General features: G+C 42.6%; 1 protein-coding gene across 2 annotated transcripts in view; it reads left to right on the top strand.

Moving 5' to 3' along the window:
- Positions 1-26,035, top strand: part of LOC138492163 (uncharacterized) — a 1,449,912-nt gene that overhangs the window by 329,182 nt on the left and 1,094,695 nt on the right. For both annotated transcript variants that reach the window (XM_069619172.1, XM_069619173.1), the window contains exon 2: positions 5,295-5,502. In XM_069619172.1, coding sequence (XP_069475273.1) covers positions 5,295-5,502 — 208 coding nt within the window. The remainder of the gene's footprint in view (positions 1-5,294; positions 5,503-26,035) is intronic.

The raw sequence follows: 26,035 nt of genomic DNA, 5'->3' as shown, positions 1-26,035 counted from the left end.
CTTTCCTGCTGTTCTGGTCACTGCTCCTTTCACAGTGCTAGATCCGGCATCCCACTCAAAGCCATCTATAGTCTCCCAGGACTCCCTTTATGGGCTGAGCAGGAGGCTTTCCAAACTCCTGATGTCTGCGCATGCCCACATGCAAGGTTAAGCAGAAATCCACAGTTGCTCCCGTTTTCTGTGTGGGCTTCAGTCCGGGAAAGTGGCTTTTCATTCAGTGCACTCTCTGATGTCTGGGGGTTCGCGCCAAGTACTCATTTCTCAAAGGTACAGTGTTGCTGAAATAGCCCTCCACAGATAAGGAGTTGTACTTGGACCTGTAGCCACAGGTCTGATGGAAAGGGGTGGGTTGTTTGTTGACATTCTATGAGCCGGGGTACCTCTTGCAGGTGGCTTAAAGGGTCATTGTCATTGTGGTATTCTCTGTGACTTCCCCCTGCACTATGAAAATGGCTATGTTGGGTGACCAGAAGATCCACCCTACACTACCTCCTTGGGCATCACTTTATTGCTTGGTGAGGAACCAGGCTCCCTTTATCACCCCACTAGAAGACCCAGGCTTCAAATATTTTGCCTTTTGCCACAAATTATAGTCAGACATTGGTATAGATCTACCAGACCCCATGAATGCAGGTAATGAAGATCTGCTTTTGATATTGATATTGATATTGGTATTTTATTTCTATCGTGCTCATACACAAGTGTTTCAGAGCGCGACCAACTCCCTCTTCCAATATCAGGTGTTGACTCCCTCTCCCATATCAGGTTAGAACATATGGCACACTGCCAGCAGCCCAAATCCAAAATGGGCTTAATCATCTGTCCCTCCATGTTAATGCAAAGAAAATAGGTATTGTTGTGTCTACTGTGGGCCACTATTTCAGTATAGTCCATGGGTTAGGTATCCTGGCATTTGATCTTTAGCCACCAGGTTTTAGCTGATTCTTCACAACCGTCTGGAATGCAGTAGCATGTGCTCACCAGCCAGGTGGAGGTATGGTAGGACATGAGGGAGCCATATGAATGGGCTCCCCAAAGGGATAGCTTTTCATCACTGGCACTTGACTTTAATCAGTATAGATTTCTGGCTCCCCATTGGTGGTTAAGCGTGTGTGGCAAAAATAGCAGAAGTCTGGCTGATGTCTGTTGATCTCCTGGCACTCAGGGACCACTGAGAGTACCCTCCTTTTCTCCTTGATAGTTGTACCTCTGGTCTCCTCGCCCCTGCTTCCAATAAACCCGGCACCCACTGTTGAGCCTGTTGTACTCTGGTTGCCATCTGGATCACCAATTTCAGAGTAGGATGGTGGAGCTGCCAGACTGGCTGTTGTAAGTGGGGAAGAAGATATTTCACCAGATGTTGCAGGACAAGTTTTTCTTGTACTTTTGTCTTTTTTCGTACCATTTCACAGTCAGATATGTGATTCCCATATGATATCCACCCTTATGTATCGCGGGAAAGCAGCTGAACATTCTGTAGCTTCTCTCTGTGGTATTCTTTGTTGTGTCCCAACCTTTTCAGAAGCTTGTTCCTTAGAGTGTTGTTTTCAGTGTGGCTATCCTCATTCAACTCATGTTAGTCATCATGTAACTAGCCAGTCAACAAGGATGCAATGTAGAGGAGCCAGCTGGTTTTCTCCAAATTGGCACCATCCATTCAAAATGATGAAAGAACCTCTCATGGTCCTCACCCTGCTAGTTGTTTTGCAGTAGGCTGATGAGCAGTTCTGGACCTAGGCTTGCACTTGTCCCAGCATCACCAACTGCCCATCATCAAGTTGCCCAGGATTTTGGTTAAGGTTGCTGCTCCAGCATTCACCTGGGTGCCTGCAGGAGCCATCCTGCCTGCATATTTAGATTCCATCCCAATGGGGTTCTGGGCCTGGGCTTGCTGGAGGCTGAGCTGCCCGAAGACATTGGAAAAATGGACTGGGGCCAAAATAATTTGGGCTCCTCTTTTGTAAAATGGTGAAGTTCAGATATCTTTGCCCTTTATGCTTTACATTTTTTATTTAAAAAAAAATAACCTTTTAACAAATAATAATGTTTCCATTCCAATGTGACAGCAGCCGTAACTATTTAAGAGGTCCCACACTAGGTCCTCATACAATGCAACTTTTACAACTCACACGAGCACAAACCATTGCGAGCGCTGTAGGGCTCAGTGCTCCTGGGCGCAAAACACACATCAAAGCACCAGAGACATAGGATGGAGGTGGGGAATGAGATGCCCTTAAAAATAGAGGGCTTTATGGAGTGAGGGGTGGAAGACAGGTGGAAGTGCACTTTTATAAAGATGCTGTATTACGAGATACGCTAATATAACATAGTATAGACTACTGCTTGTCTCAATGGTCATCATAAAGAGACTGAATGATACACTGTCCTCTCTGTCGGATTATTATAATTGTTTTTTTTTATAACGGGCTTAATACCGAAAAAGTTTCTAAGCCGGACCAAGGATTCAAAACTGTTTCTCTGTGTCGCGCTTATAAGACGAGCGCGTTGCCACTGAGCTCTACTACCCGGAATTCTCTCAATTCTGATCCATCGCCGCACTTAAAAGCACACATGCGGTGAGAGGGTTCTTATCCTTGATTTCCAGATTCCCTTTGCTGCATTCATACTGTATATTTTGGGTGGTTGTAACTATACACAGGTGGGCCAGTAAGCTGCAATGATGGTTGCCAGTTAAACCAACACCACAGCTGCTATTCCATCGTTTATGAAGGATTCCTCCTGATATTTGCAGCCAGGAGAAAATCAGCACATACTGCATAAATCATCCCTGTCTGGAGGAATCCGAATAGCAGTGGCGTGTGGCATGGAGGGACTCTGTGCAGAAGAACTCAATGCCACAGAGCGTTTACATAAGTGTACTGTGATTTTTCTTCTGGGCAGAGTTGTTTTCCAAGGGAGAAGTCTGTGTTCTTAAAAATCAGAATGAGCCCTGCTCCAAGTCTTGTAAAACCTCACAATATCTCATTGCAATCTTGGTGGTTCCCCATCGCCCTTGAATAAGTTCTATTCTTTCCAACGTCTATAAAAGCCAATGCGAACGCATCTGACCTATCACTGTGTAGATCTATTGCACATCTTCCATTTAGAGCCAAACACATTCATAAGGAAGTAACCAAACCACTGCAGGTGTTCATTGGACAGAGTAGCCAATCAGGTGTTAAACCTGTCAGAAGTATTGAATGCACCTTATTGTTTACAATGGAAGCAGAGGTAACTGGAACTTCCCAGTATCATTCTGTGTGGACAAGGTAGACCTGAGGGATCACACTCCTTTAGCCATTACAAAAATGACCTAACACCTAGAAAAATGTCATGGATGAGAAAAAAATTCCAGGGGTGACCTCACCAAATCCCAAAGGACGAACATGGGATAGTCGGTAGGGCTGTTAGGTTCGGAAAGATATACATTTGGAAACATTGAAATTGGTAAATAAAGTCTGAGTCTTGGGAGTGCCAATAACAAAGAATCACTCTTGGACCTATAACAAGTCCAATGTTTGAGTCTTTGACAAGGTGGGCCGTAGTGGTTGATCACCACGCACTCTGTGATCAACCACTATGGACCCCCCGGAAAAATACAGTGGAGACCCCAGGCTCCCAAGTGCATCACTGGCCTTGTCTCTAACCCGCATAGCTCTGATCTTGAGCTATGGTGATAGCTCACTCTCGTGCAATTCATCTGAATAATGTGCACACATCCGACTGTTTTCAGAGATCCCTTTATGGGCACCCACAGACTGCATTGTGATGACAAAGGCAACTTGTTTAGTGAGTTATGCAAGTTCACAGTAGTTAATAATGTTACGAAGCATGGGCCGCCAACCTCTAACACCACTCACCCTCGCTGGTCCCGAAATCCATATTGTTACTAAATGTTTGAGGAATGAGAATTTGTCACTACCAGGCACCAAGAATCCCTAGAGACAGCCGTCTAAAATAAAAATGGCATGCAGAGTTAAAGAATGCTTTGTGGACTAAAGGGCGGCCTGCCAACCTTTTAATCCCAGGCGCACAAGATGTAGTCCAGAAGCTCCACTCCAAACCACTGACTCTGTTTGCACGCCATACTCAACTGAGGACACTCTGCCAATTTATCGGCCCTCAGCCTGCCCGGCAGGAGGGTGGATGTACGTGGCTATGGAATGGGTGTGGGATCAGGAGTGCAAGGAGAGAGTCGTGTGTGGTGGTGCTTCATGAACGTGTGGTAGAAGAAGAGCAGAGGTGGAGGATGGTGAAGAGAGCAGAGGCGAGAGAGAGTGAAGAGAGAGCACAGGCAAAGAGGAGGGAAGCGAGAGACTGCAGGTGGAGAAGGTTAAAGAGGAAGTGATGACGGCCAAGGAGAGTAGTTTAGATCAGAGGAGAGGAAAATGAGCGCAGAGGCAGAGGAAGTAGAAGTGAAATTAAAGACAGAGCAGGAGGAAATAATGGCTGAGGAAGACGTAAGTGTCGAGGGGAAGAGGGAGAAGGCAGAATTTAAAGAATGGTGGAATACCCAAGGGAACAAGAGAGACAAGAACAGACGAAGGGAGGTCGAAAGAACAGAGCATAGTGGAGCAACAAGGAGGAAAGGAAGCGTGGAGGAGGGAGAATAGGTATCAAGGTGGAGGAGAAGAAGAAAGCTAGAGAGGCGGCGGAGCAAGAAACTAGAAAAGAGGACAAATGGAGAGAGGGTTGGCCCAGGGTCATTGAACTGGGAAAACCTCTTTGAGTGCTTCTGTAGCAGACATAGGGAAGGCCCTGACAGCCTCAGACAGAGGGTTATGCCTAGCAACCCCAGGGTCCAATGCGACATGAAGAATCTGACACCAACCAATGTACAGACAATCTACGGCACCAGAGGTGGTGGTGCCAGGTGCTTTGCAAGGCAAGACCGATCTTCATGCCATCCTAACATGTGGAATGAAAAACAATGAAACATCTTTAGATACCAGGAAAGACGTTTGGCAAAACTTAGAAAGGGCTTTGAGTTACGTTTTATGGCCAGGAAAGCTGACATAAAAGGAAGAGTCAGAAGGACTGAGAACCATGAATCTCAGCCTTTCCCTCTCTTCAGCAAGAGAGGGAAGGGCTCAGACTCATGAGCTTTGATACTTAATGTTTGAAGTCCCATGCGGTGGCCTCTCTGGTCCTCTACTTTTTGTTTTTTATAAATAAAGCATTGGAATTACATTCCTTGGCTTTAAGTTGTCTTTTGTTCCCTCGGCCATTATAAACCTCACATGTTGTAACCCCTAAAATGGAGCAGATGACTCATGGCCTTTTATTGTCTTTAGGTGCCCCCGAATCCTGCTCAGGTCACTGTGGACACATTTTTCAGAACTGTTCCTGTCATGTGACCTGCACGAACATGGAAAAATGCTGTCCGGATTACAGGAATTTCTGTGTACAGACCGCTCCCCACTCTGGAACCCTCATGGGTGGAGCAGCCTTTCGGATCCAAAATGTGAAGTTCAACACCACAAGCTCTTTAGTGAGGTGCAGGTAAGTGGGCAGACATATCCATTGCAACCAGCCTCTTCTGCAATACACTGCCAGCTGCAACATGTATACCAATGGACTGCACATTCCACGTCTTTAGGACTCCCTCTGTAGTATACAAATGCAGGTCTATGAAGAAGAACACTGTGCACATGCATTTTCAGCATAAAAGTCAAATTGTTTTTTCAGCCAAATAACAATTAATGGCGGTCACTGTTAACTCTTCTTCATAGAGATGCATTTGGAACCAATATTGACTCCTGCACAAAGAAACACATTAATTCCATGGTCTGAATTTAAACCGATGATAGTACATCGTCGTTTGCAAATCAGTCTTGATTCAAGTTGATTTAATAATAGTTTACAGTAGTAAACTATTATTACTTCAATTTGTAAGAGTTATATGGAAGAGTGTTATTACTTGATAAGTAACCTGTTCCTGTGCCTGGAATTGGGTAATTTTCCTATGGTGTTATCTCACACACACGTGAATTATTTCAGCCACTTATGAACAAATTCAGGGGCGATCCAAATTAGGATTCTGAGCATTTACAACTTAATTTATATCATCAGAGACTTTATGCTATCACATATGGTGGATTATTTCTCAAATGTAGTTCATCATTAAGAATAATTGGTGATTGCAAAGGTTTGTGACCAGAGTAATACATGGCAATCCATATAGGAAGATATTTGGTTGTATATTTATTGTAATAACAGGGGCAACCCCCACAACACCGAATATTTACACCTTGAATGCTATATGTGAATATGTTGGTGCTCAGTCCAATGAGTCACATATTATGGGCCCTCAAGTTATTATAACATATCAACTTACTCAGTTGTGGGGCATTTATTTACTAAAGTGAAATGTGGATTTACTATTGATATATTCCAGTTGTAGGCATGTATGGATCCAAAATTTCCCAGCGCTGACAATCGCAGCCACAATGTTTATTTACTGTTATAATGGGGCATTGACGTCACCAGTTTTGCATGCGTGACATCATTACGCATATATACATAGGTAAAACAAGATGGCGACCGCAAAGAAAACAATTGCGGAACACTGAGCACACTACACCCCAACAAGGGTAGCGCAACCTTATTGAAAGACAGGTTAGTGCAGACCCAACATGGAATTTATCACTCAAACATTGTGATGGGATATTATTCTGATAAATATCTTTAAATGTATAATTTTCAGACGATAGTACATACTTACCATATACAATTGAGCGGCAAGATACAATCAAATACTAATTCTAGTTTTCTATAAATGCAATAAAACACATAAGACAGCTATGCCACACACCAATGAAAAGCTAATTTTATGGAATACTTGGTGAGCGACTAATTGAATTTAGGATGAATAGCATCAGAGGAAACATTACTGGGGTTCACCATATGGGAATGACACAATTAATGACACAATTAAGGAAGAGGCTTTCAAGGGTGATAATCAATCATTGCATGTTTTCTGGTGTTGTGGGGACTGTCCTTGTTGTGATGCATGAGGTATAGGAGAGGTGACATAATCATGAATTATGTAATTTCAAAGCAGGTGTGTTGTGTACTTTTATATGATTTCTTTATGTTATTATCTGATTTATTTTGAAATGTAATCAACTGCCTTGAATAGTGAGATAGTCTTGATAAAGACCAATGAGTCCAAACCAGTGCGTTGCCTATACAAAAACAAGGCTGCAAGAAAATGCAGTAAACCATGTTAGTCCTGCCACTGCCACCAATGTTAAGATCCTGCCAATTGAATGTATAACCTCTGCTAAATATATTAACACGTCAATCAAGTACAAGTACATGCCTGAGCGGAATACATCTGGGGATCCACTTGCCGCACTATATAAGAGCAATTGACAGCACACTACCTGGAACGCATCATGACTATATGTCCTGCATGTGTGATATTCATCTCAAAGAAAGAATCAAATAGAATCACTGCATACTTGGGAGCAAGTCTAATTAGCGTTAAATCTCTCTACTAAGGAATTTCAGGCAACATGGCTTTAATGACTAGGTTCGCCTTGAAAAAGACTGAAGGGTCAAAGCACATGTTTGCGATTGGCAATCAATTCAGGAAAATTTGATTAGAATATAATTTAAAAAAACAATTAATGTTGCATATCAATTCTCATAGTCTGAATGCTGAAATGTAATTGATTACATGGTATAGCATTCTTTCATCGATGGGTTTTTCTGAGTACATTATACCGAAAAAACTAATCGAAATATATAGGGTGGGATGGAAAAGTATATATAAGCGGTGGTAGGGAATAGGTTACAAAAAAGGGGGTGGGGGCTAGCTAGGAACCTCCCAAAAAAAAAACAAAATAAAAAAATCAATTTCAATTTGTTTTTTTCGGAAAAGAAATACTCAGAAAAACCCCATCAAAATTACACCCGTCGTTGAAATGACATAGAACTGATTGCATGCACTATATGCACAACAGGACAGATCCCTGCATTTTAATATATAAAAACTTAACAAAGCCTGACATTCACACTGTTTGTGGTATAGGCTTTGAAAAGAGGGGCGATGAGGAGCGAGGAAATGAGGGCTGGGGAGGAGTGAGGGAAAGAGGCAGCAAGGAGAAGATTGGTGAAGAAGAGTGAGGGAAAGCGGGTGGTGGTTAGCGTTGGAAACAGGAACCAGCCACTGTCTGCCGATGAATGACCAGCAAGGATGGGTGGCGCAGTGAACAGCGATGGGCAGCAATCACCACTAACCTTTTCTTCAAAGTGGTTTAGAAGACCGGAAACAAAAAACATATGCCAGTGCCTGGATCCAATAGACATTTTTTTAAAACAGTCAGTGTGACTTTCAAAAGGACACTCTTCCTTAAAGTAAAATATCTCAGACAGTAGGGGTGTTTTACGGCATGGGTTGAATATCGAATTGTTCCATACCAACTGTGAGTAGCTCATGCATGTTAACTCCAATTGAAATTGAAGACCTTTTTTCTACTGTGTCCTGTCACAGCATAGGGGTTTAAATATGTAATTCACCTGATAAAATAAACTCTCCCCTGGATATTTCTTGCAAATCAAGAGATGTATACACACTCATCTGCGAGCAGCTGGATCCATTAGAAACTATTTGGAACTAGGCACTGCTTGTAGGTTTTGAGGGTGCAGTTGAGATGCTTGGTACTCATAGCTCTCAAGTGACCTCTTGTTGGCAATCTGGGTCCTCATTTTATTTTGGTGGACATTACAGCCAACCAGATACGAATGGTGTTTACTGGATCAATTTTGTGGCTTGTGGGCTTTTGGTCATCTACACTACCATGGAGAGACAAAGAGTCAATTCCATTTCGAACGGGGAACTGGTTATTGCTGTTTAATGGTTTTGCGTGTTGTTGATTGATTGCCATTTCTTTGTGACTCGTAGGCCATCCCTTGAATATTGGCTTGAACATGGCTTTGTTTTCTTTTATTTGCAGACAAAATAATTTCTGATTCTCCACCCAGAAACACAAAGGTGCATTCTTGCGTCACGTCTTGGTCGTGCTTCACCGCTTCAGGGCCAGTGCAAAAAGCAGAAAGAGAAACAAACATATTTTTGGCCGCAGGCATTTACAAGTCGACGCCCTGACACGAGCATAGGTTGTCTGCCGGTGATGGCTGACAGGCAGGAAATCCATGTGACCTTGTTAGGCATCCATTCCTAAGCACTCCTTCCCACCTCGTCAGGATCAGACTGGACCATAAAATTGTCTCGGGCACCAGAGGAAAAGTAGCCCACAGTTGCAAATGGAAATTCATTCATTTTGTGACACAGTTTGAATAGTAACCTATAGCCATAGCCATGCAAAATACCATTTCAGAGCTAGGCTTTTCATTGAGATATCAGACTCCACACACTGCAAAGGCAGAATCCTAGAAAGGGTTGCAGACTTCAACTGCAATACTAAAATTCTCACCAATTCACTTGTGCATGGTCCCATCATAATTTCATCTCCTATGAAATTTCTGACTCCAAACAACCATCACCTAAGGATTTTCAAGCCCCACTAGCTTTAACTAGGAACAACCGCCTAATCTCCTTAGAACGCATTCTCCCTCTAATTCAACCTATTACCCAGCAACCATTGCCCCTAGACTTAGATCCTGCTATAATGGTAGATCTATACAATCAGAACCTCCTGAAGGCCTTGGGAAAACAAGCCCCGCTCAAATTAAGGAAAGCCAAACCATTAGCACAACTTAACACATGGTTTACTACTGAGCAGAAGACATTACTTAAAACCAAAAAGAGACACAGAAGTATCCTGGAAAAAAAACATCTATACAAAATAAGGATACATTTATAAATGCCTCCACCACATACAAATCTGCTATCTTAGAGTCAAAAAGGGAGAACTACAACAATAGAATCTCTAATGCCAAATCTAGCACTAAGGGGCTCTTTACCCTCCTCAATGAGTTGGAATCTCCCATCTCCCCCCCTGACTCCTGCAAGAAAGATGCCCTTTGGTGTACCAACATCCAGAAAGCCTTACTTAACAAAATTACACTACTTCAATCTAAAATTGAAGCCAAAAGAGTCAGCTTGTCAACAACTGCCAAAACTAGTAACCCTAACGTTAAACTGACTAGCCGGAACCCCCAATCAGCCAAACATACCACTCAAAACAAAGTCTAGGAATTCACCCCTGTCACTCCATCAGAGGTTGAATCATCATCAGAAGTCTTAAGCCGTCTAGGTGCCAAGGAGACACATTCCCAGCCTCCATCATAAAAGAAGGAGCCAAAGAATTAACCCCTTTTTATCTCATCCCTCATAAACGCTTCTTTTGCCGCATGTACAGTACCTAAAAACCTAAACAACGCTTGGGTTCTGCCCCTTATCAAAAAGCCTAACCTTGATCCTAATATACCAACCAATTGGTTGGTATATTAGGATCAATATATATATATCCTAAAACTCTTAGACAAGGCCGCATATTTCCAGATTCAAAATCACTTTGAGACCAACAATCTTTTAGGCCTCAGACAATCGAGTTTCAGACCAAGACATGGGACAGAAACAGCCCTCTTGGATCTGAAAATCGAAATGGATGAGGCAATAGACATTGATAAGCCTGCCCTACTCCTCCTTCTAGATTTATTGGCAGCGTGCGATTTTGTCGACCACAGTATGTTAACAAACCACCTCACTAGAGTCGCCTCCTTCTCTAGTAAAGCAGCCGTGTGGGTCAATTCTTTCTTAGCAGACATATCCATGACGGTCTTTTCCCCCTCTGCCTCAGCTGATCCTTCTCCCTTCACATGCAGAGTCTGACAAGGCTTGTGTGTCTCCACCACCCTATACAATATATTCACCAACCTCCTGTTTGACCATCTAGATGAGCTAGGTGTATCATACACGAATTATGCGGATGATATGCAAATACTTATCACTCTATCAGGCGACTACCAATCTGATTCCACACTCCTAAATGATATTTACAGCAAAATACAAGCGTGGATGGCCAATCACAGCCTTTGTCTCAACAACGACAAAACCAAGACCCTTCTCATTGGCTCCAAATTAAGACTCAATAAACTAGGTCTCAAATACTTCTCCTTCATTATTGATGGTAACCACATAAAAGTTGACAAGAAAGTAAAGACCTTAGGCTTCTATCTTGACTCTGCCTTAAACTTACAAAGACAAATTAACGCCACCTCATCCTCAACAGCCTACACATCTAAATTAATAAATGCCTGCAGCCCATTCCTTAACACCAATAGTTGTCTCACCCTTGCAAGAGCCCGCATGTTGTTCAAACTGGACTACTGTAATACTCTTTACTTGGGCACTAGTCAGAGGAACTTGCACACGTTGCAAGTAATGCAAGATAATGCTCTCATAGCTGCCCTAAATATTCCTCAATCTAACCACATCGCACAAATCCATCGCAATGCCATCTGGCTCCCTATCCAAGATAGGATCACATTCAGAACACTCATGATTACCCACAAGTACCTCAACAATTCAGCACCTAAGTATCTGATGAACAAATTCTCCATAAAAGAGCCTATTAGACCTACTGAAACCAACTATGCCCACTGTCTAAACATCCCGAAATTCAGGCTCAACGAAGCGGGTGGCTCCAGCTTTCCGGTGCTCGCGGCTAAGACCTGGAACAAGCTTCCACTGGCACTAAGAACTGATACTGTGTTCCTGTCATTCCGGAATACAATACAATCCTGGCTATTCTCACTTTCAAACTGAAGACCACCCTGTTCTACCGTGACTACTTTAGACCCAGCGACCTTCTTGACCTTGCCTATAGCCTAGGACTGACATGATTTCTGGCTGCCTTGACCAGCTGAAATTTTCACCCTTTGTTATATTATGAATTTACTATGCACTATATTTTGTATACCCCTTCACCATATATATACTTGTAAAAATCTGTTCCTACCATTATGTATTTTATTATACCTTGTACTGTATTGTGAAAATCTACTGTAACCGTGTACCTAAGAAATGCACCCAGATATCTTTGGGTTCGGAGCGCTATATAAGCAAATAAAACAAACAAACAAACCAAGGGGGAGCTTTTTGATGAAGTGTGAAGCAAATTGTGAATTTTAAAGAATATGCATTCAGCAACAGTGGTGAAAACTACTAGCCGCAGAGTGAAGTAACTCATCAACCTAGCCCACTTTGAGCCAAAAAGCTGCCCGACACCAACATTTTGTGTTTTTGGTTCGGCCATGGGCCTATTGTCCTATAGGCCAGTCCGAGCCTGTACCTCTTTAGGTCCTCATCTACTCCCTGTAACAACGTTACATGGATGACCATGAGAAGCAGCCAATGGGAAGGGCGTCATTGAGCTCCAAATTCACATTTACAGTACACCCAAAGTTCTGTGTGACTTCAAACGAGTAGATAACTAAAGAACACCCACTTTGCTAGTGCTTATATTTGGAGGGGGGCAGGAACTAGCAACCTCCATCGTAACTCAGCTCCATCCGGCCCGCCTTAATAAAACTGAGAAGGGCCGTGCCCATCATTGTACTACTAGGAGAGACAGCCAAGCCCAGTACCCCAGATCTTCATGCCTCTCTCAGCGCCAGCAACACTAAGATGCTGGTATATTGCTGAATCTCCAACCTTATGTTTGCCGTATATGCAGGGCACTGTAGCATAAAACGCATCTGTGGCTGGGAGAGTAGAGTAACTGTGCACCACAGTCAGCATAGGCGGTGTCAGGGCCTTTCAACTCTTTCAGTTGAAAGGGGCCCAAGCCCCAGGGTGGCCCTGAGCAACTGCTCCTTTGTTGCCAGTCGGCAACCTTATTAGACCGCACTATATTCCTTTCTATAATATTTTTATTCCGGGGCTTTTAATGTGCGCTTTGCAGCACTTGCCTTACAAACTGTGCATGCTGGAGTCCTTCCAGCTGTCACGTCCTTCGGGGAATGCAGAAGTGTTATCGCTCATTGCCTTCTAACACTGGTTCCTCCACACCAGCCTCCTGCTGACAATCCAGGATGTATAGCTTTTCAGTGGGCATTTTATTGTTGCTGCTTCCTGTTGGCTGTCCGTATTGTGATAATTGGCGGCTATTAAACCCCCAGCTGTATTTCTTTGTCTCTGTTATATGTATGAACGCCACAGGTGCCTCAGACTGTTTTGCCCTCTGAGCAAGGGGGGACCCCAACCATGATGTTGAAATGGGCCCCCACACATCTTTAGGCGGGCCTGACAGTCAGCACTGGTAGCGAGCGGGCTGTGTCCCTGCTGCAGATTCCTGGTGCCCCCCAGAGGGTTCCAGTTATCCAGGCTTATGTAGGGGGATTCGGGCCACACCCATGTTTTTTTTAAAGTCATAGTACAAGGTCTGTATGATGCACAATCTGAATAAAGGCCAACTCTCCATGGTCAGCTCCCGTCAGTGGTACACAGCTAAGGGGGTACCAGCAAGTAACGGTGGTGAATGAACTAATAAATGTTATTTATTTACACTAAGGATCAGCCATCATGGTCACAATTCTCGTCGAGGAAAATCCGCAATCCCAACGTGTTATTTTTGCAAATGTACTCAGAAAACTATGAAGGCCTTATTCAGCAGTGATCCAGACTGTTTATCTGTCAAACCAGGGGTGCACAGGACATGATCATAACAATCAGACAATAAACCTGATAGGCTGACTCACTTACATGTCAGACATCCAAAATCCCACATTATTTGAGCTGCCCAGGAAACCCCTTACTTCTCTTAATCCTATACTGTCATCTACAGCTAGCTACAGGTTATGACGTCACTCACAGAGATAAACAAAGTCACTCACAGAGATTTATTTATTTATTTGAATGCATTTTTTTGCATTTATTTCACCATACCAAACCCTGAGGCATCTAGGTGCTAGTTACATAAAGTGCATAGTAAAATAGACAATTGCAGGAACACATATAAGGGCAGACAAAATAGGTAGGTGTATGCAGACTGGGAAAGCCTCACTTCATGGTATGGGGCTACATCAGGCGTTCAGACGAGCATCTGAGAGAAAATAGGTGTATGTATGCAGTCTGGGAAAGCCTCGCTTCATGGTGCATGCTGCTATATTAGTTGTGCCGGCAAGAATATGCAACAACATAGGTGTGTGTATGCAGACTGGAAAAGCCTCACCTCATGGTACGGGGGCTACATCTGGCATGCAGACAAGCATATGAGACAAAATAGGTGTGTGTATGCAGTCTGGGAAAGCCTTGCTTCATGGTGTTTGGGTCTATATTAGGCGTACGGGCAAGAATATGTGACAAAATAGGTGAGTGTATGCAGACTGGCTAAGCCTCACCTATTTGTACTGGGAGCTACATCAGGCATTCAGACAAGAATATGGGTCCAATTGTCAGATCCAGGGGCCAGTTTCGAAAATGTGTTGTGAGCTTGGGACTACGGCAGAATGGGAATAAGAATGGGGCTATGCCGGCGTCTAAGATCTTACATTTTACTGAAGGTATGATGGTTAGAGTGTGCTTTTGTCGTTTGCTTCTTGATAGATTTTTAACTTGCATCTTTACTGCTGTGCAAGCCTTGGTTGTGCACATAATTTCATTAATTTGTTTAATTAATGCGGATTCGATTTTTTAATTGGGAGGGGTGCCTGGGGCATGGGGCTTTGGATACCCAGGTGGTGTTGGATTCCAGCATTTACTTAAGAGGGTGAGGGGGTTGTTTTCTTTGTTTGATTCTGGAACTGGTACATATTTATTTGTGTATAGATATCAATTACAGGATGGCTAAAGTTACGGGAGAAGATTTGACTGTCACAACCTGGAATGTTAATGGAATTAACAACCAGGTTAAGAGAAAAAAAGGTTTTTCATTGTCTTCATTACATGAAAAGTGATATTTGCTTCTTGCAACAGACACACATAATGAAGGGTGAGATTAAAAATCTTCAGAAGGTGTGGGTTGGGAGTGCCTTCGAAACATGTTATTCTTCACAACCTAGGGGTGTTGCAATTCCTATTCGTAGAAACGCACCAGTAAAGGTTCTAAGGGAGAGTTCTGATAAAGACAGAAGAATTGTTGCTTTATTGTTTGAACTCCAGGGAGTGAGGGCAATCCTATGTATTGTTTATGCTCCATCAGTTGATGATGGTTTGTTCTTTAGGAAGGTTTCACAAATGATTCAAGATTTAGAGTCACCAAACATTATCTTGAGAGGCAACTTTAATATGGGACTTGGATACACTTTTGGACTGCAGCGGGACAAGCTTGGTAAGGAGGACGGATAATCATTATTCTTCAAAGAATTTAGCCTTTATTCCTGCTCACGTACAACTTACTCTCTCGCCTAGATATGCTACTCACGGGTGGAAAGATGACTGAAAATTATAGAACAGGTCAAGCAGGGAATATTTTGGTAACAGATCATGCACCTGTGTCCATGGATCTGAAATTGGACTTTGAACTATACAAATCTTTTACCTGGAGAATGACCACTTCATTCCTAAATGATGAGGAAATACTTGAAAAGATTATATCAGAGGCTAATCACTTTGTGAAGGAAAATTGTGATGATGCGCTGAGTACCAAAGTAATTTGGGAAGCTTTTAAGTGTACCATGAGAGGTTTAATCCTAGGTATGTCCAGTGGGAAGAGGAAGAAGATGGAAAGAATGAGGGTAGAGTTGGAAAGGAGAATTAAAGATATCACGAGAGACCTGAAGACAGATCAGGGATTCATAGATAAGAGGAAAGAGTTACGTAAACTGAAGAAAGAGATGAATGGGAATAGAGAGGGCGCAAAGAGAAATATTTCGAATGAGGTGTTCATATTTTCAGCGGAGCGAGAAATGTGATCGATGGTTAGCATACAGGCTTCGTCAGCTGTACTCGAATGGTGCAATTACGTTGATCATTGGTCATAATGGTGTAATCACTTTTAACCCGGGAGAAATTAATGATGTTTTCAAACATTATTACACTGATTTATATCAGAATGAACCAGGTATGACAGGATGTGGGGATCCCTTTTTCCATGACCCCGTAAATCCTAAAATTACAGATGCTGACAGAGCAACTCTTGAAAGAGATATATCAATGGATAAACTCAGATGTGTGATTTACAAGTTGAACACAGGGAAATCACTGGGGCCAGATGGCTTACCGGTTGAATTTTAGAGAATACTCCCAGAGCCTGCTTTAGAGTTAATGAAAGATATGTTCATCACTGCCTACTACCATCAACTATTAATCAAGCCACAATTTCAGTATTCTTGAAGAAGGGAAAAGATGGGAACTTGCCATCTAGCTATCGCCAAATTAGTCTAATCAATACGGAAAATCTTGTCAAAGGTTCTGGCCTTGAGAATTGAGCATTTATTGCCGACATTAGTTCATGACAATCAGACTGGTTTTGTTGAAAACAGAAGGACATCTAGTAATGTACATAAATTGATTCTAACAATGTCCCATGCCCAGGACTCTATTGAGGATATGGCAGTCTTTTCACTTGACGCTGAGAAGGCTTTTGATCAGGTAAACTGGGAATACCTCTTTTCGGTTTTGTGTACTATGAATCTGGGTGAAGGCTACATCTCTTAAATAGCTCTTCTGTATGCGCACCTAACAGCTGATGTTAGAACAAATGAATTAAGGTCAGAATCTTTCGATTTAGAGAGGGGCACTAGGCAGGGCTGCCCTTTATCTCCACTGCTATTTGTTTAAGCGATAGAACCTTTAGCGATTGCACTTAGATGTGATCAAGGATTGAAAGGGATTGGTTAAGGGGGAGTGGAAGAGGGAATTTGGTTTTATGCAGACAATCTCTTACTGGTCTTATGAGATCTTGACAATTCTTTACCTGTGTTGATGGATGTCTTAGGCCAATTTAATGAGTGGCTGGATACAAAATTAATTGGTCCAAGTCTGAGGTTATGCTTTTGTCCTATACATGTAATAAGGCCTCTATCATGGCATGGGGTTTTCAGTGGTGCGAGAGAAGGTTACGCAATCTGGATATATGGTTAACAACTATGATCAGCGATATGGTGGATGAGATTATCAGTGAAATTTGTAGCGATCTCAAGATGAATCTAGAAAGATGGGCTTTGTTGAACTTGTCCCTTTGGGGCAAAGTGAATGCACTTAAGATGACTACGGTCCCCAAAATAAATGACATTCTTAGCATGCTTGCATTGAAGATTATCCCACATTACTGGAAAGAATTAGACGGTATGATTCAATCATTTATTTGGGATCAGAAACCGCCAAGGCTTAAGCTGTGGAAACTTCAGCTTCCATTGAATAAAGGGGGTCTTGGCATTCCCAACTTTTGAGCGTACCATTTGTCATTTACTAGTCAGTTTCTTGTGCCATTTCTGAAAGTTTTGCCAGATTACTGGACAATTGCTGAGACGAGTCTTACTGGCTCAATAACTCCCAGCGCGGTTTTGACAATGACTAAATCGGTTAGAAGGAAGGCCCTATGACAGAATTTTTGCAAGATACTTGGAACAGTCTATATGATCTGATGGGTGCGGATGCATTGAAATCGCCTAATGCTTCTATTTGGCTTAATCCCAAAATTAAGGAAAAGGGGAAGGTGCTGTTTTGGTCATAATGGTTTATGGGTCGGGTGAACTGGATTGGTGATATTTGGAAGGACGGAAAATGGATTACCGGAGCAGATGTAAAAGCGAAATTGGATATTTCAAATTTTTCTGATGCAGACTATAGGAGGCTGAAAAAGATAATTGGGAAAGTTGAATGGAGTGATGATGTGGATCTGGATATTTGTACTGCCAGGTGAGAGTCAGGAGAAGGGGTTGTTGCTAGTAGGGTCTATAAGCAAATTGTTGCCAAATACAAGGAAAATGTCAGCTCACAAGATGAATGGAGTAACAGATTGGGCTATATTATCACATCGGAAATGGCAGAGTATGTGTACAAATGTGAATCTTTGTTTGAAGAACCTATGTGAGATATCGAGGCAAATCAAACTACATAATAAAGTGTACTGGAGTCCTGAAAGATTGGAGTAAAGGGGTGTGTCGGACTCGAGTGAATGTTGGGGTTGTTAAGGTGAGGAAGGAACATTGGAGCACATGCTTTGGAATTGTGTATGTGTGCGTGGCTTTTGGTCTGAAATATGCAGTATTTGTGTGAGAGTGCTTGGTGAACCTATTGATCTTGATTTCAAGATGATGATACTTGGCTGTGATGATTTAATGGATGCATTGTCGACGTCTCAGAAGAAATTACTTTTTAGAGGAGCTATAATCTCTAAGAAAATGATTCTGCACGTCTGGAAGTCTTGGTTTGCTCCGCAACCAGCAGACTGGATTGATGAAATGTATAAACTTGCGGACATGGAAAATATAAATTACAGGGGCAGAGGAAAATGAAGATTTTTGATAACATTTGGGGAAAGTTTTTAGATATGCACTAGTTCCATTTTGATGTTGAGTGTTGAGGGGGAAAGGGTTTGGGGAGGGGTCTTGAAAATGTTTTGCATACATTTGATCTCTGGTTTGTTTTTTTAATATCTTTGTTACAAGATATCTTTGTGTGTTCCTGTTCTCTATTGCTGTTTTCATGTTGTGTATATCTCTGAGAATAAATAAAGATTAAAAAAGTAAACAAAAAAGAATATGTGACAAAATAAGGGTGTGTATGCACACCAGAAAAGCGTCATCTCATGGTATGGGGCTACATCAGGCATGCAGACAAGAAAAAGTGACAACACAGATGTGTGTATGCAGACTGTGAAAGCCTCACCTCATGGTACGGTGGCTACATCAGGCGTGCAGACAAGAAAAAGTGACAACACAGGTGTGTGTATGCAGACTGTGAAAGCCTCACATCATGGTATGGGGGGCTACATCAGGCATGCAGAAGAGAATATGTGACAAAATAGGTGTGTGTATGAAGACTGGGAAAGCCTCACCTCATGATGCGGGGGGCTACATCAGGCACGCAGACAGGAAACGTGACAAAGTAGGTGTATGTACACAGACTGCCAAAGCCTCACCTCATGGTGCGGGGGGCTTCATAGCTGAATACATAGTTTCAGGGCATGTTGCATAGATCGAGAGACCAAAAAAAAGGAGGTAATCCAACAGCAGTGTAGAGAGTGAATACACATCTGTATAACAGCAAACTTAGAGTAGGTGCAATTTGAGGGAGATAGGTCCTGAAGCATTTGGTTGCAATCTGTGGTTGGCGTGGATCCAGCTTACAGTGGTACAGTGGTTGCAAGGTAGAAGGGCATATAAAATAAAGATACCATGGAAAACATGATGTTAAAACTGAGGGCTACGTTGATGATGATAGAAGGGAGACATATCAGAGGAATGGCAATTGGCATGGTGGTGGAAGTAGTTGAATGATTTATAAACAAACACGTAGTGTGGCCCGAGTGAGTGTGGATCTTGTAGCAGGCCCACACAGAGTCATGTTGTAAGCTAAACTCAGAGTCATGTTGGATGCAGGATAGCTGGAAGCTGATGTAACTTGGTCCATGAGAGGAGTAGCTGTGTGCCTAACGCGGTTAGGAATTTGCACGGCAGTAGCGCTAGTCGCATGGGCATGGGATGTAGGTGTTTCAACTACTGAAAGGATAAACGAAAGGATGGGTTCTGTTTATCACAATCTTTACATATGTGCATACTTTCTCCCGGTTGACAAATGGGATCTTTTCATTTCATAGTCGGGAATTGAGGAGGATGGCAGTGCATTTGGATCATGGAAGCCTCTGGAAGATGTTGCTATGCTGGGTGGCAAGTGTGTTACAAATTGGATTTTTCCCTGCAGAAGTTCAAGGACAGGTACAGGCTAAAATGCATACTCAGACCTAACACTGTTACAAACCAAGAGCCAACACAATCATAACCGTAAAACAGGCTCAGTTAAGAGATCTCCCTCCTTTGCCTTTTGCGGTAACGTGGGCCAAGGGAAGCCTTTGCTCTTAAAAAGGGTGTGAATGTGATTGTGTAGCGACCCACAGCAAAGCATAAAAGTCCAAAGTAAAGGGAATGTTCAATAAAGGATCTATAAAAATAGATATACTTTAATAAAACACACCATCTGCAAAATAACTAACTAGAAAAACGCTACACTAAACCCACCTAGGCAGAAAGAACAGAGTATAAGCAAAGATAGCACAATGCAGCACTATGAGTAATAAATCAGGGGTGTAAGGCAAGTAGAAACCATAATGTTCTTTAAAAGGATTTGTTTCTTGGACGACAAAGGTGCAAAAGTGACCTAACCAGTCTCTAGAGCCCAAAATGGACCTATGGGGGAGTTAGTAGTCAGTAGATCCTTCTTGCAGTTCTTGGTGGTTCAATGGCGTTGAACCCGGCTTTGAGCAGTGGTGCGAGCGGATCAAACTCGGTACAGTGGATCATGTGGGCCCAAGCAGCAAGCGGGCGTCAAGCAGGTTCAAATGTGGTTGCTCTCTGCAGGTCAAAGCCAGCATTTGGTGAAGCATATCGGAGTGCTCAGCAAGATTTCTTTGAGACAGAGCTTAGGTTGACTCGCCTTGTAACCGCTGGGAGGGGTTGATGAGTGATGCTCCAGCAGTTCAAATCGGTGGGCAGAGCTTGTATAAACGGTCATCCTGTTGCTCTTATGTGCGATTCAGTGAAGTGGCAGTTCAAGGGCGAATCGGGTCAAGTTGTGGCATAACCTCTGATTCGAGTCAAGTGACTCTCCAGCATTTTGGAGAGGATCAGGTAGACACATCATCCCTAGCTTCCGCCCCCTCATGTCCATCTTATTGGAACAGCAGGAGAAGAGCCCTATGAGGGACACCAGGTATTATCCCAATACCGCTTCAAGTGTATGAGAGACTATATTCACTCATTCAACTGTATCAAATGTACCCTTGCACTGAAAGGGTAGAAGGATGTCTGCACACACCATCGGACACCATAGAGCTATAAGTGAAATTGTACAAGGGCAGAGTGACTTCATGAAAGAAAGACACAAAGATGCTCTGAAACGATATGAAAATACTTAAAGAATAAAAATGTAACTGGAGTAATTAGAAAAATATGTAATTCATGATGTGAAGAAATCATATGCACCTAAGAAATAAATGAGGAGGGATGAAATGAATGCATATACACAGAAGTGCAAGGTAGTTGAGACATACAGACAATTGCTGCAGAAGAAAACATAATGTGGTTAAGGCGGCCATGAGAAAAAGATGAACATCAGAATTGTGTTGAAACCAATCGAGCTACCTAAGAAACAGACCAGGCCACAGAGTCAGGGGATGCTGGAATGCTGGAAAAACAGTTTTGTGTGAGGAACAAAGACAAGTCTATTGGCCTGGGATCAAGGATGCTACATCAAGGAATAATTGCAAAGCACAAACAGAGTCAAGAGGCTAAGCCATGTACGTAAGACATATTTCTCTTAGACTAAGCAAAGAAGAACACAACTGCAAGCGCGAAGTATTGGACAATCAAATATGAAAAAAGCATCTGCAAGGTAGAGTGAGCAAGTCTCCAGAGGCCAAGAGGAGTAATGACACCCAGCTTAATTGAATCAAATAGCAGTAAAAAAAAGGTAGAAATTGACAAATTCGTGGTCTCCTCACACGTGCAAGGGCTATTCATTAAGCTCTAGACAAAGATAATGGTGTACCTACACTCCCTTAAAAGCACCAGAACAGAGAACAGGCTGCAAGGTAAACTATAAAGAAGAAGTCTTGATTTGGGGCCTGACCGATGAAAAATGATGGACTAATTGGACAAGTGGGCAGTAGTCTAACATTGCTCTCTGCACTAAAGGTTCATTGTGGTTACATGCTGCTTTTGTGCCGAAAGTCAGAGTTTGGGAGAGAATGCCAACCAATCTTAGGGTCTATGTAGCAACATGCTATGCAGTGTTGCACAGGCCAAATCTCTACTGCATTCTGTAATAATCTGTATTATACATATTTAGGTTACAGGTGGTTCAATTCGTGCCTACCAGATACGGGGCATCCAGCAATATTAATAATACTTATATGATATATTCAGTAAAACAAACTTTGTTAAAGGGACGTTATGGTTAAGTTGCCCTAATAAAAACCTGTGAAATTCAGTAAAAAAAACTTTAACGGGAGGACGTTATGGTTCCAAGTAAAACCGAAAAACCCCTGAAATTCGCCAGTTATGGTAAGCTAAGCCACCATAACTCGCACCACAACCGTGCACTGCTAAGACTAACACCCAGGACATCAAAGATGACATCACACATGTCATTGATGACATCACACTCCCCATAGCTGCAGCCAACCCTTCATTCAATAAATGTATACCGCTACGTTTTTTGAACGACATCACAACACTTGTGCAGTACGAAAACACTCCCACATCTCGTCACATAACCAACCCTAATGATATTGTACACCTTTTTTGGATGACGTTTCTCTCCTCTGTAACCAAATGTACCCATAAGTACCTACGTGCCGGGATGCAGAACCTGAAAATGAACATACAGCGATGTACAATGTAGCACGATACATTTTGAAATAATAAACTGGTTTTTAAAAGAAAACATTAACATTTTTGAATTTTAGTAGTTTTATTTGACAATAAACTGTCTGAGACAATAGGACTAGTCCCATTTAAAAAAAAAAAAAAAAATGTAACATTGTTTCTATGGGCGTCATCGAAAATGTTAATGGTGAGGCATCAGTTCTTCTTTTCCCACACACAAAGTATGCGTTTTTCGTTAAAGCAACCACTTTGCTCGCAAATTGATTTCCAAGACGTCGCCATGACCTTTGCCCTACACCACCGTAAAAGAAGTTATGTTACTCCGAATGGCCACTTCAGCATATGGACAAAGGGGGCCAGTACAATCATCCCAAAATATTGTGACAGACAAGAAGCCAGTCACAAGCAGTTGTATCTGGCATGGAAAAAAGCCATCACTCGGCATTTGGAATCCATGGCAAGCACAATACGGCAGGATGTAGCTGGTCGGGAAATGTTTATGAAAACCCATATCAGTACCCAACCTTTACCAAACAATTTTAAAATTAAAAAAAACGAACGTAGAAACTAATAGACACATCGAAAATCGTCATACATGACATTTTAATGAAATATTAGTGTAGAACATGGGTAAATGTAGTCATAGCCAGCAAACGCTGAGAATCTGCACTCTCCGTATGTGAGAAAAAAATAACAACTGCACAGAAATGGACTGCTTCATTTATATTGCACCAAAGATTCTTTGTGAAGTGATATTTCATGTGCCTTACAAACGTTTTTGAAACATAACCTTATCAAATGGTATGTTTTGCAAACGTTCACTCCCTGAATTCTTATTATGTTTTCCCTTTAGCTCAAGGTCAAAAAACAATTGACCCTTATGGTTCAGTTGGATGCGTGGGCCTACAGAGCTTGCAATCAAAAAAGGAAAGCAAGTGACCTTCACTCAGAATGCAAACACATTTTCACTTTGCAACAACATATGAGAATCCATTCATGAGAACCGCTACTCCCATACACTTGTAGAACCGCTGTTTCCATCAAACAGTGCAGGTGGCTGGCTCAGTTTTGAAACTCTAGGACGCCAGTCTGACTGCAATATTAATGTAAATGCATTGTAACACAGACACAGTAATTCTTCGCAGTACATGGAGCACCAACTTCCAATTTACCGTATGATTTTAGTGACAAGAAAACACAATTTTCGCCACATCCCATTCCATCCTCATTAATGCTCACCTTCCAAAACAGTATTTCATAAGGGAAACAAGTGAAGTTGTGTCTTGTTTTACATATGTTACCGGCGATGTCCGCGTACACCAAAACACTAACGAAACAAGTGGGCGCAGCGAAAGAATCTGATGCACTTCACGCTGTTCCATAACCAATCAGTGAAGGCGCTACATGTCCGCTGGCATGACGCTACAGATTAGCCAATCAATTTCTTGTCCGCGGAGCGACCAGGGAAGTGTGACCGCGGAGCGGACATAGATATCACTAATTTTTAAAGACATACTTTTTGGTCGTTTTAAAAAAAACTACTGGACGTATTGTCAGCAAATTTACAAAAGCACACTTTCAGGACCAAGCTCCTGCCCTTGCCACAAATTTCGGGAATATCCGCCCAGCAGCTTGGCCTGTAGGCAGGCACAAAGTTTTTCCCCCATTCAGTCTATGGGAAAAAAAGATGTTTTGGGACCCCCCTATAACTTTTCCACCCCTGGACCAAACATCACCAAACTTTGCAAAAAAATTCAGAGTGCCCCATATACCTTGCACAATTTGGTGAGGATTCGTCCAGGGGGAGCAAAGTTATAAGCCGCCCAAAATGTGCTCTTCTTATGGAAACAGCAACTTAACCATAACTACACGGCCACTACCGTAGCCGTCTAATAGGTACATATGTCTCCTTAACCAATCCCTCACTTCAATAGGTTTTACAGTTTGCCACATAGGATGATGTCATATATTACATATATCGAGGTATAAAGCCTTTGTGCAATCAAAGTTGTAGTGTGATTGTGTGGACTAGTTTGTTGTTTGCCAGATGGCCCTACTTTTCACTGAGCTGTCAATAAAGTAGTACTTTTCCATATTCTTTGAGTCTGTCTGGTTATTTGGGTCTGAGATCATTATTGATAATTCCATCTAGCACATGAGGCGCTTCAAGGTGCTACAGCACAGGTTTGAGTCAGGTCCCAGTATTGAGCCGTTGATTCGAGTGTATCAGGTGGCAGGGCCAGCAAGGGCACAATGCAGTGTTGAGTGAGATCAAGATGCAGGCACTTGATCGACGGAGTTCTAGGAAGCAGCATTGGAGGGATACCTTTGTGTCAATGGTGTCAATCTCAGCTTTGACATCAGTTTGACCAGTTTCAAGTTGGTAGAACAAGGAACCTTAGCTGATCTGGTCCTCTAGATGCTGTGATACCCAACACAGGGGCTCAAAGACAGGGTGAGTCCTTCCAGGATCTTAACTACCAGCTTTGGGAGCTTCTGGTGCAGAGTGGCAGGGCCTGGGGCACAGCAAGGTTCACCCCCAATTTTTCCTGGTAGTGGGTAGGGGGCAGAGGTCTTCTCTGCCTTGGTCTGCTCCTTCTTTTCCCCAGTAGCTGAGGGCTTTGGAAAGTACAACTATCCCAAAAGAAGTCTGATTAATTCTTCGCAGTTTTTCCAGAGTGAATTAAAAAATTGGTATGTGACCCATTCTTTTAAAGGTAAACGTCTACAGGTGATATAACTAGCTATCCTGCTTTAGGGGTCCAATCCCTGCTCTTAAAATAAGTGGAGTTTGCCCTTCTGACAACATACCTAAAGTGCTTTGTGCTAAAGAAAGTGGAAAGCACAGGAAGGGGAGAAAGAGGCAGAGAGAAACAAGATGGTGGAAGCTTCTTTCATCTGCACAGAGCTCCCTCTGTCTACACTAGCCACGTCCTTCTCTTCTCAGTAGGATCAAAGGCCAGTTGACATGTAGTACCCTGGTAGGAAGTGGGTGTGCCTTTGATTCCTGTTCCCAGGCTAGCTACCTGTGCAGTGGCTATCTACTGAGAAGGGTATTACTTACCCTAACAAAGAATCAAAGGGTGCTAATCCCACAAGGATACAGTCCTGCCAGGAGGAGCAAGGTCCGACCGATCTGGGGAGAATACACATACTCCTTCAGCAACCGAGCATGGGCTCACAGGGCTAATGCATCTGTGATATAAAATTGCTGTGGTTATAATAATTATGAAAATACCATCCACTTTACCACAACTCAGGTATTGCTTATTTGTAAAGATTATTCTGCCACCAGGAAGTAGACTCCTAATGATAGGGTTTTGGAACAGAGATACATATCTTAAATTCAGAGGCTTGGCTGTCACTGCAGCTGTAAAATGGGCACCTGTGACCTATGAATCCGCTCTGTGCCACTGGTAGAGCAGGTGCTGCAGATCAGGGCACGGACACAGCAGGGCACAAGTACACACTATGCGTGTGGCATGTAGTTTATGAAAGGGGAATCTGATCAGCAGATTACTGTTTCAGAGATGGATTTATCTGCATCATTTTTATAAAATTACACCTGCAT

Source organism: Ambystoma mexicanum, chromosome 10, assembly GCF_040938575.1.
Source record: "Ambystoma mexicanum isolate Mex_15411 chromosome 10, UKY_AmexF1_1, whole genome shotgun sequence".
Taxonomy (NCBI): domain Eukaryota; kingdom Metazoa; phylum Chordata; class Amphibia; order Caudata; family Ambystomatidae; genus Ambystoma; species Ambystoma mexicanum.
Note: the sequence above shows the minus strand (reverse complement) of the source record. Positions and strands in the feature narration are given on the sequence as shown.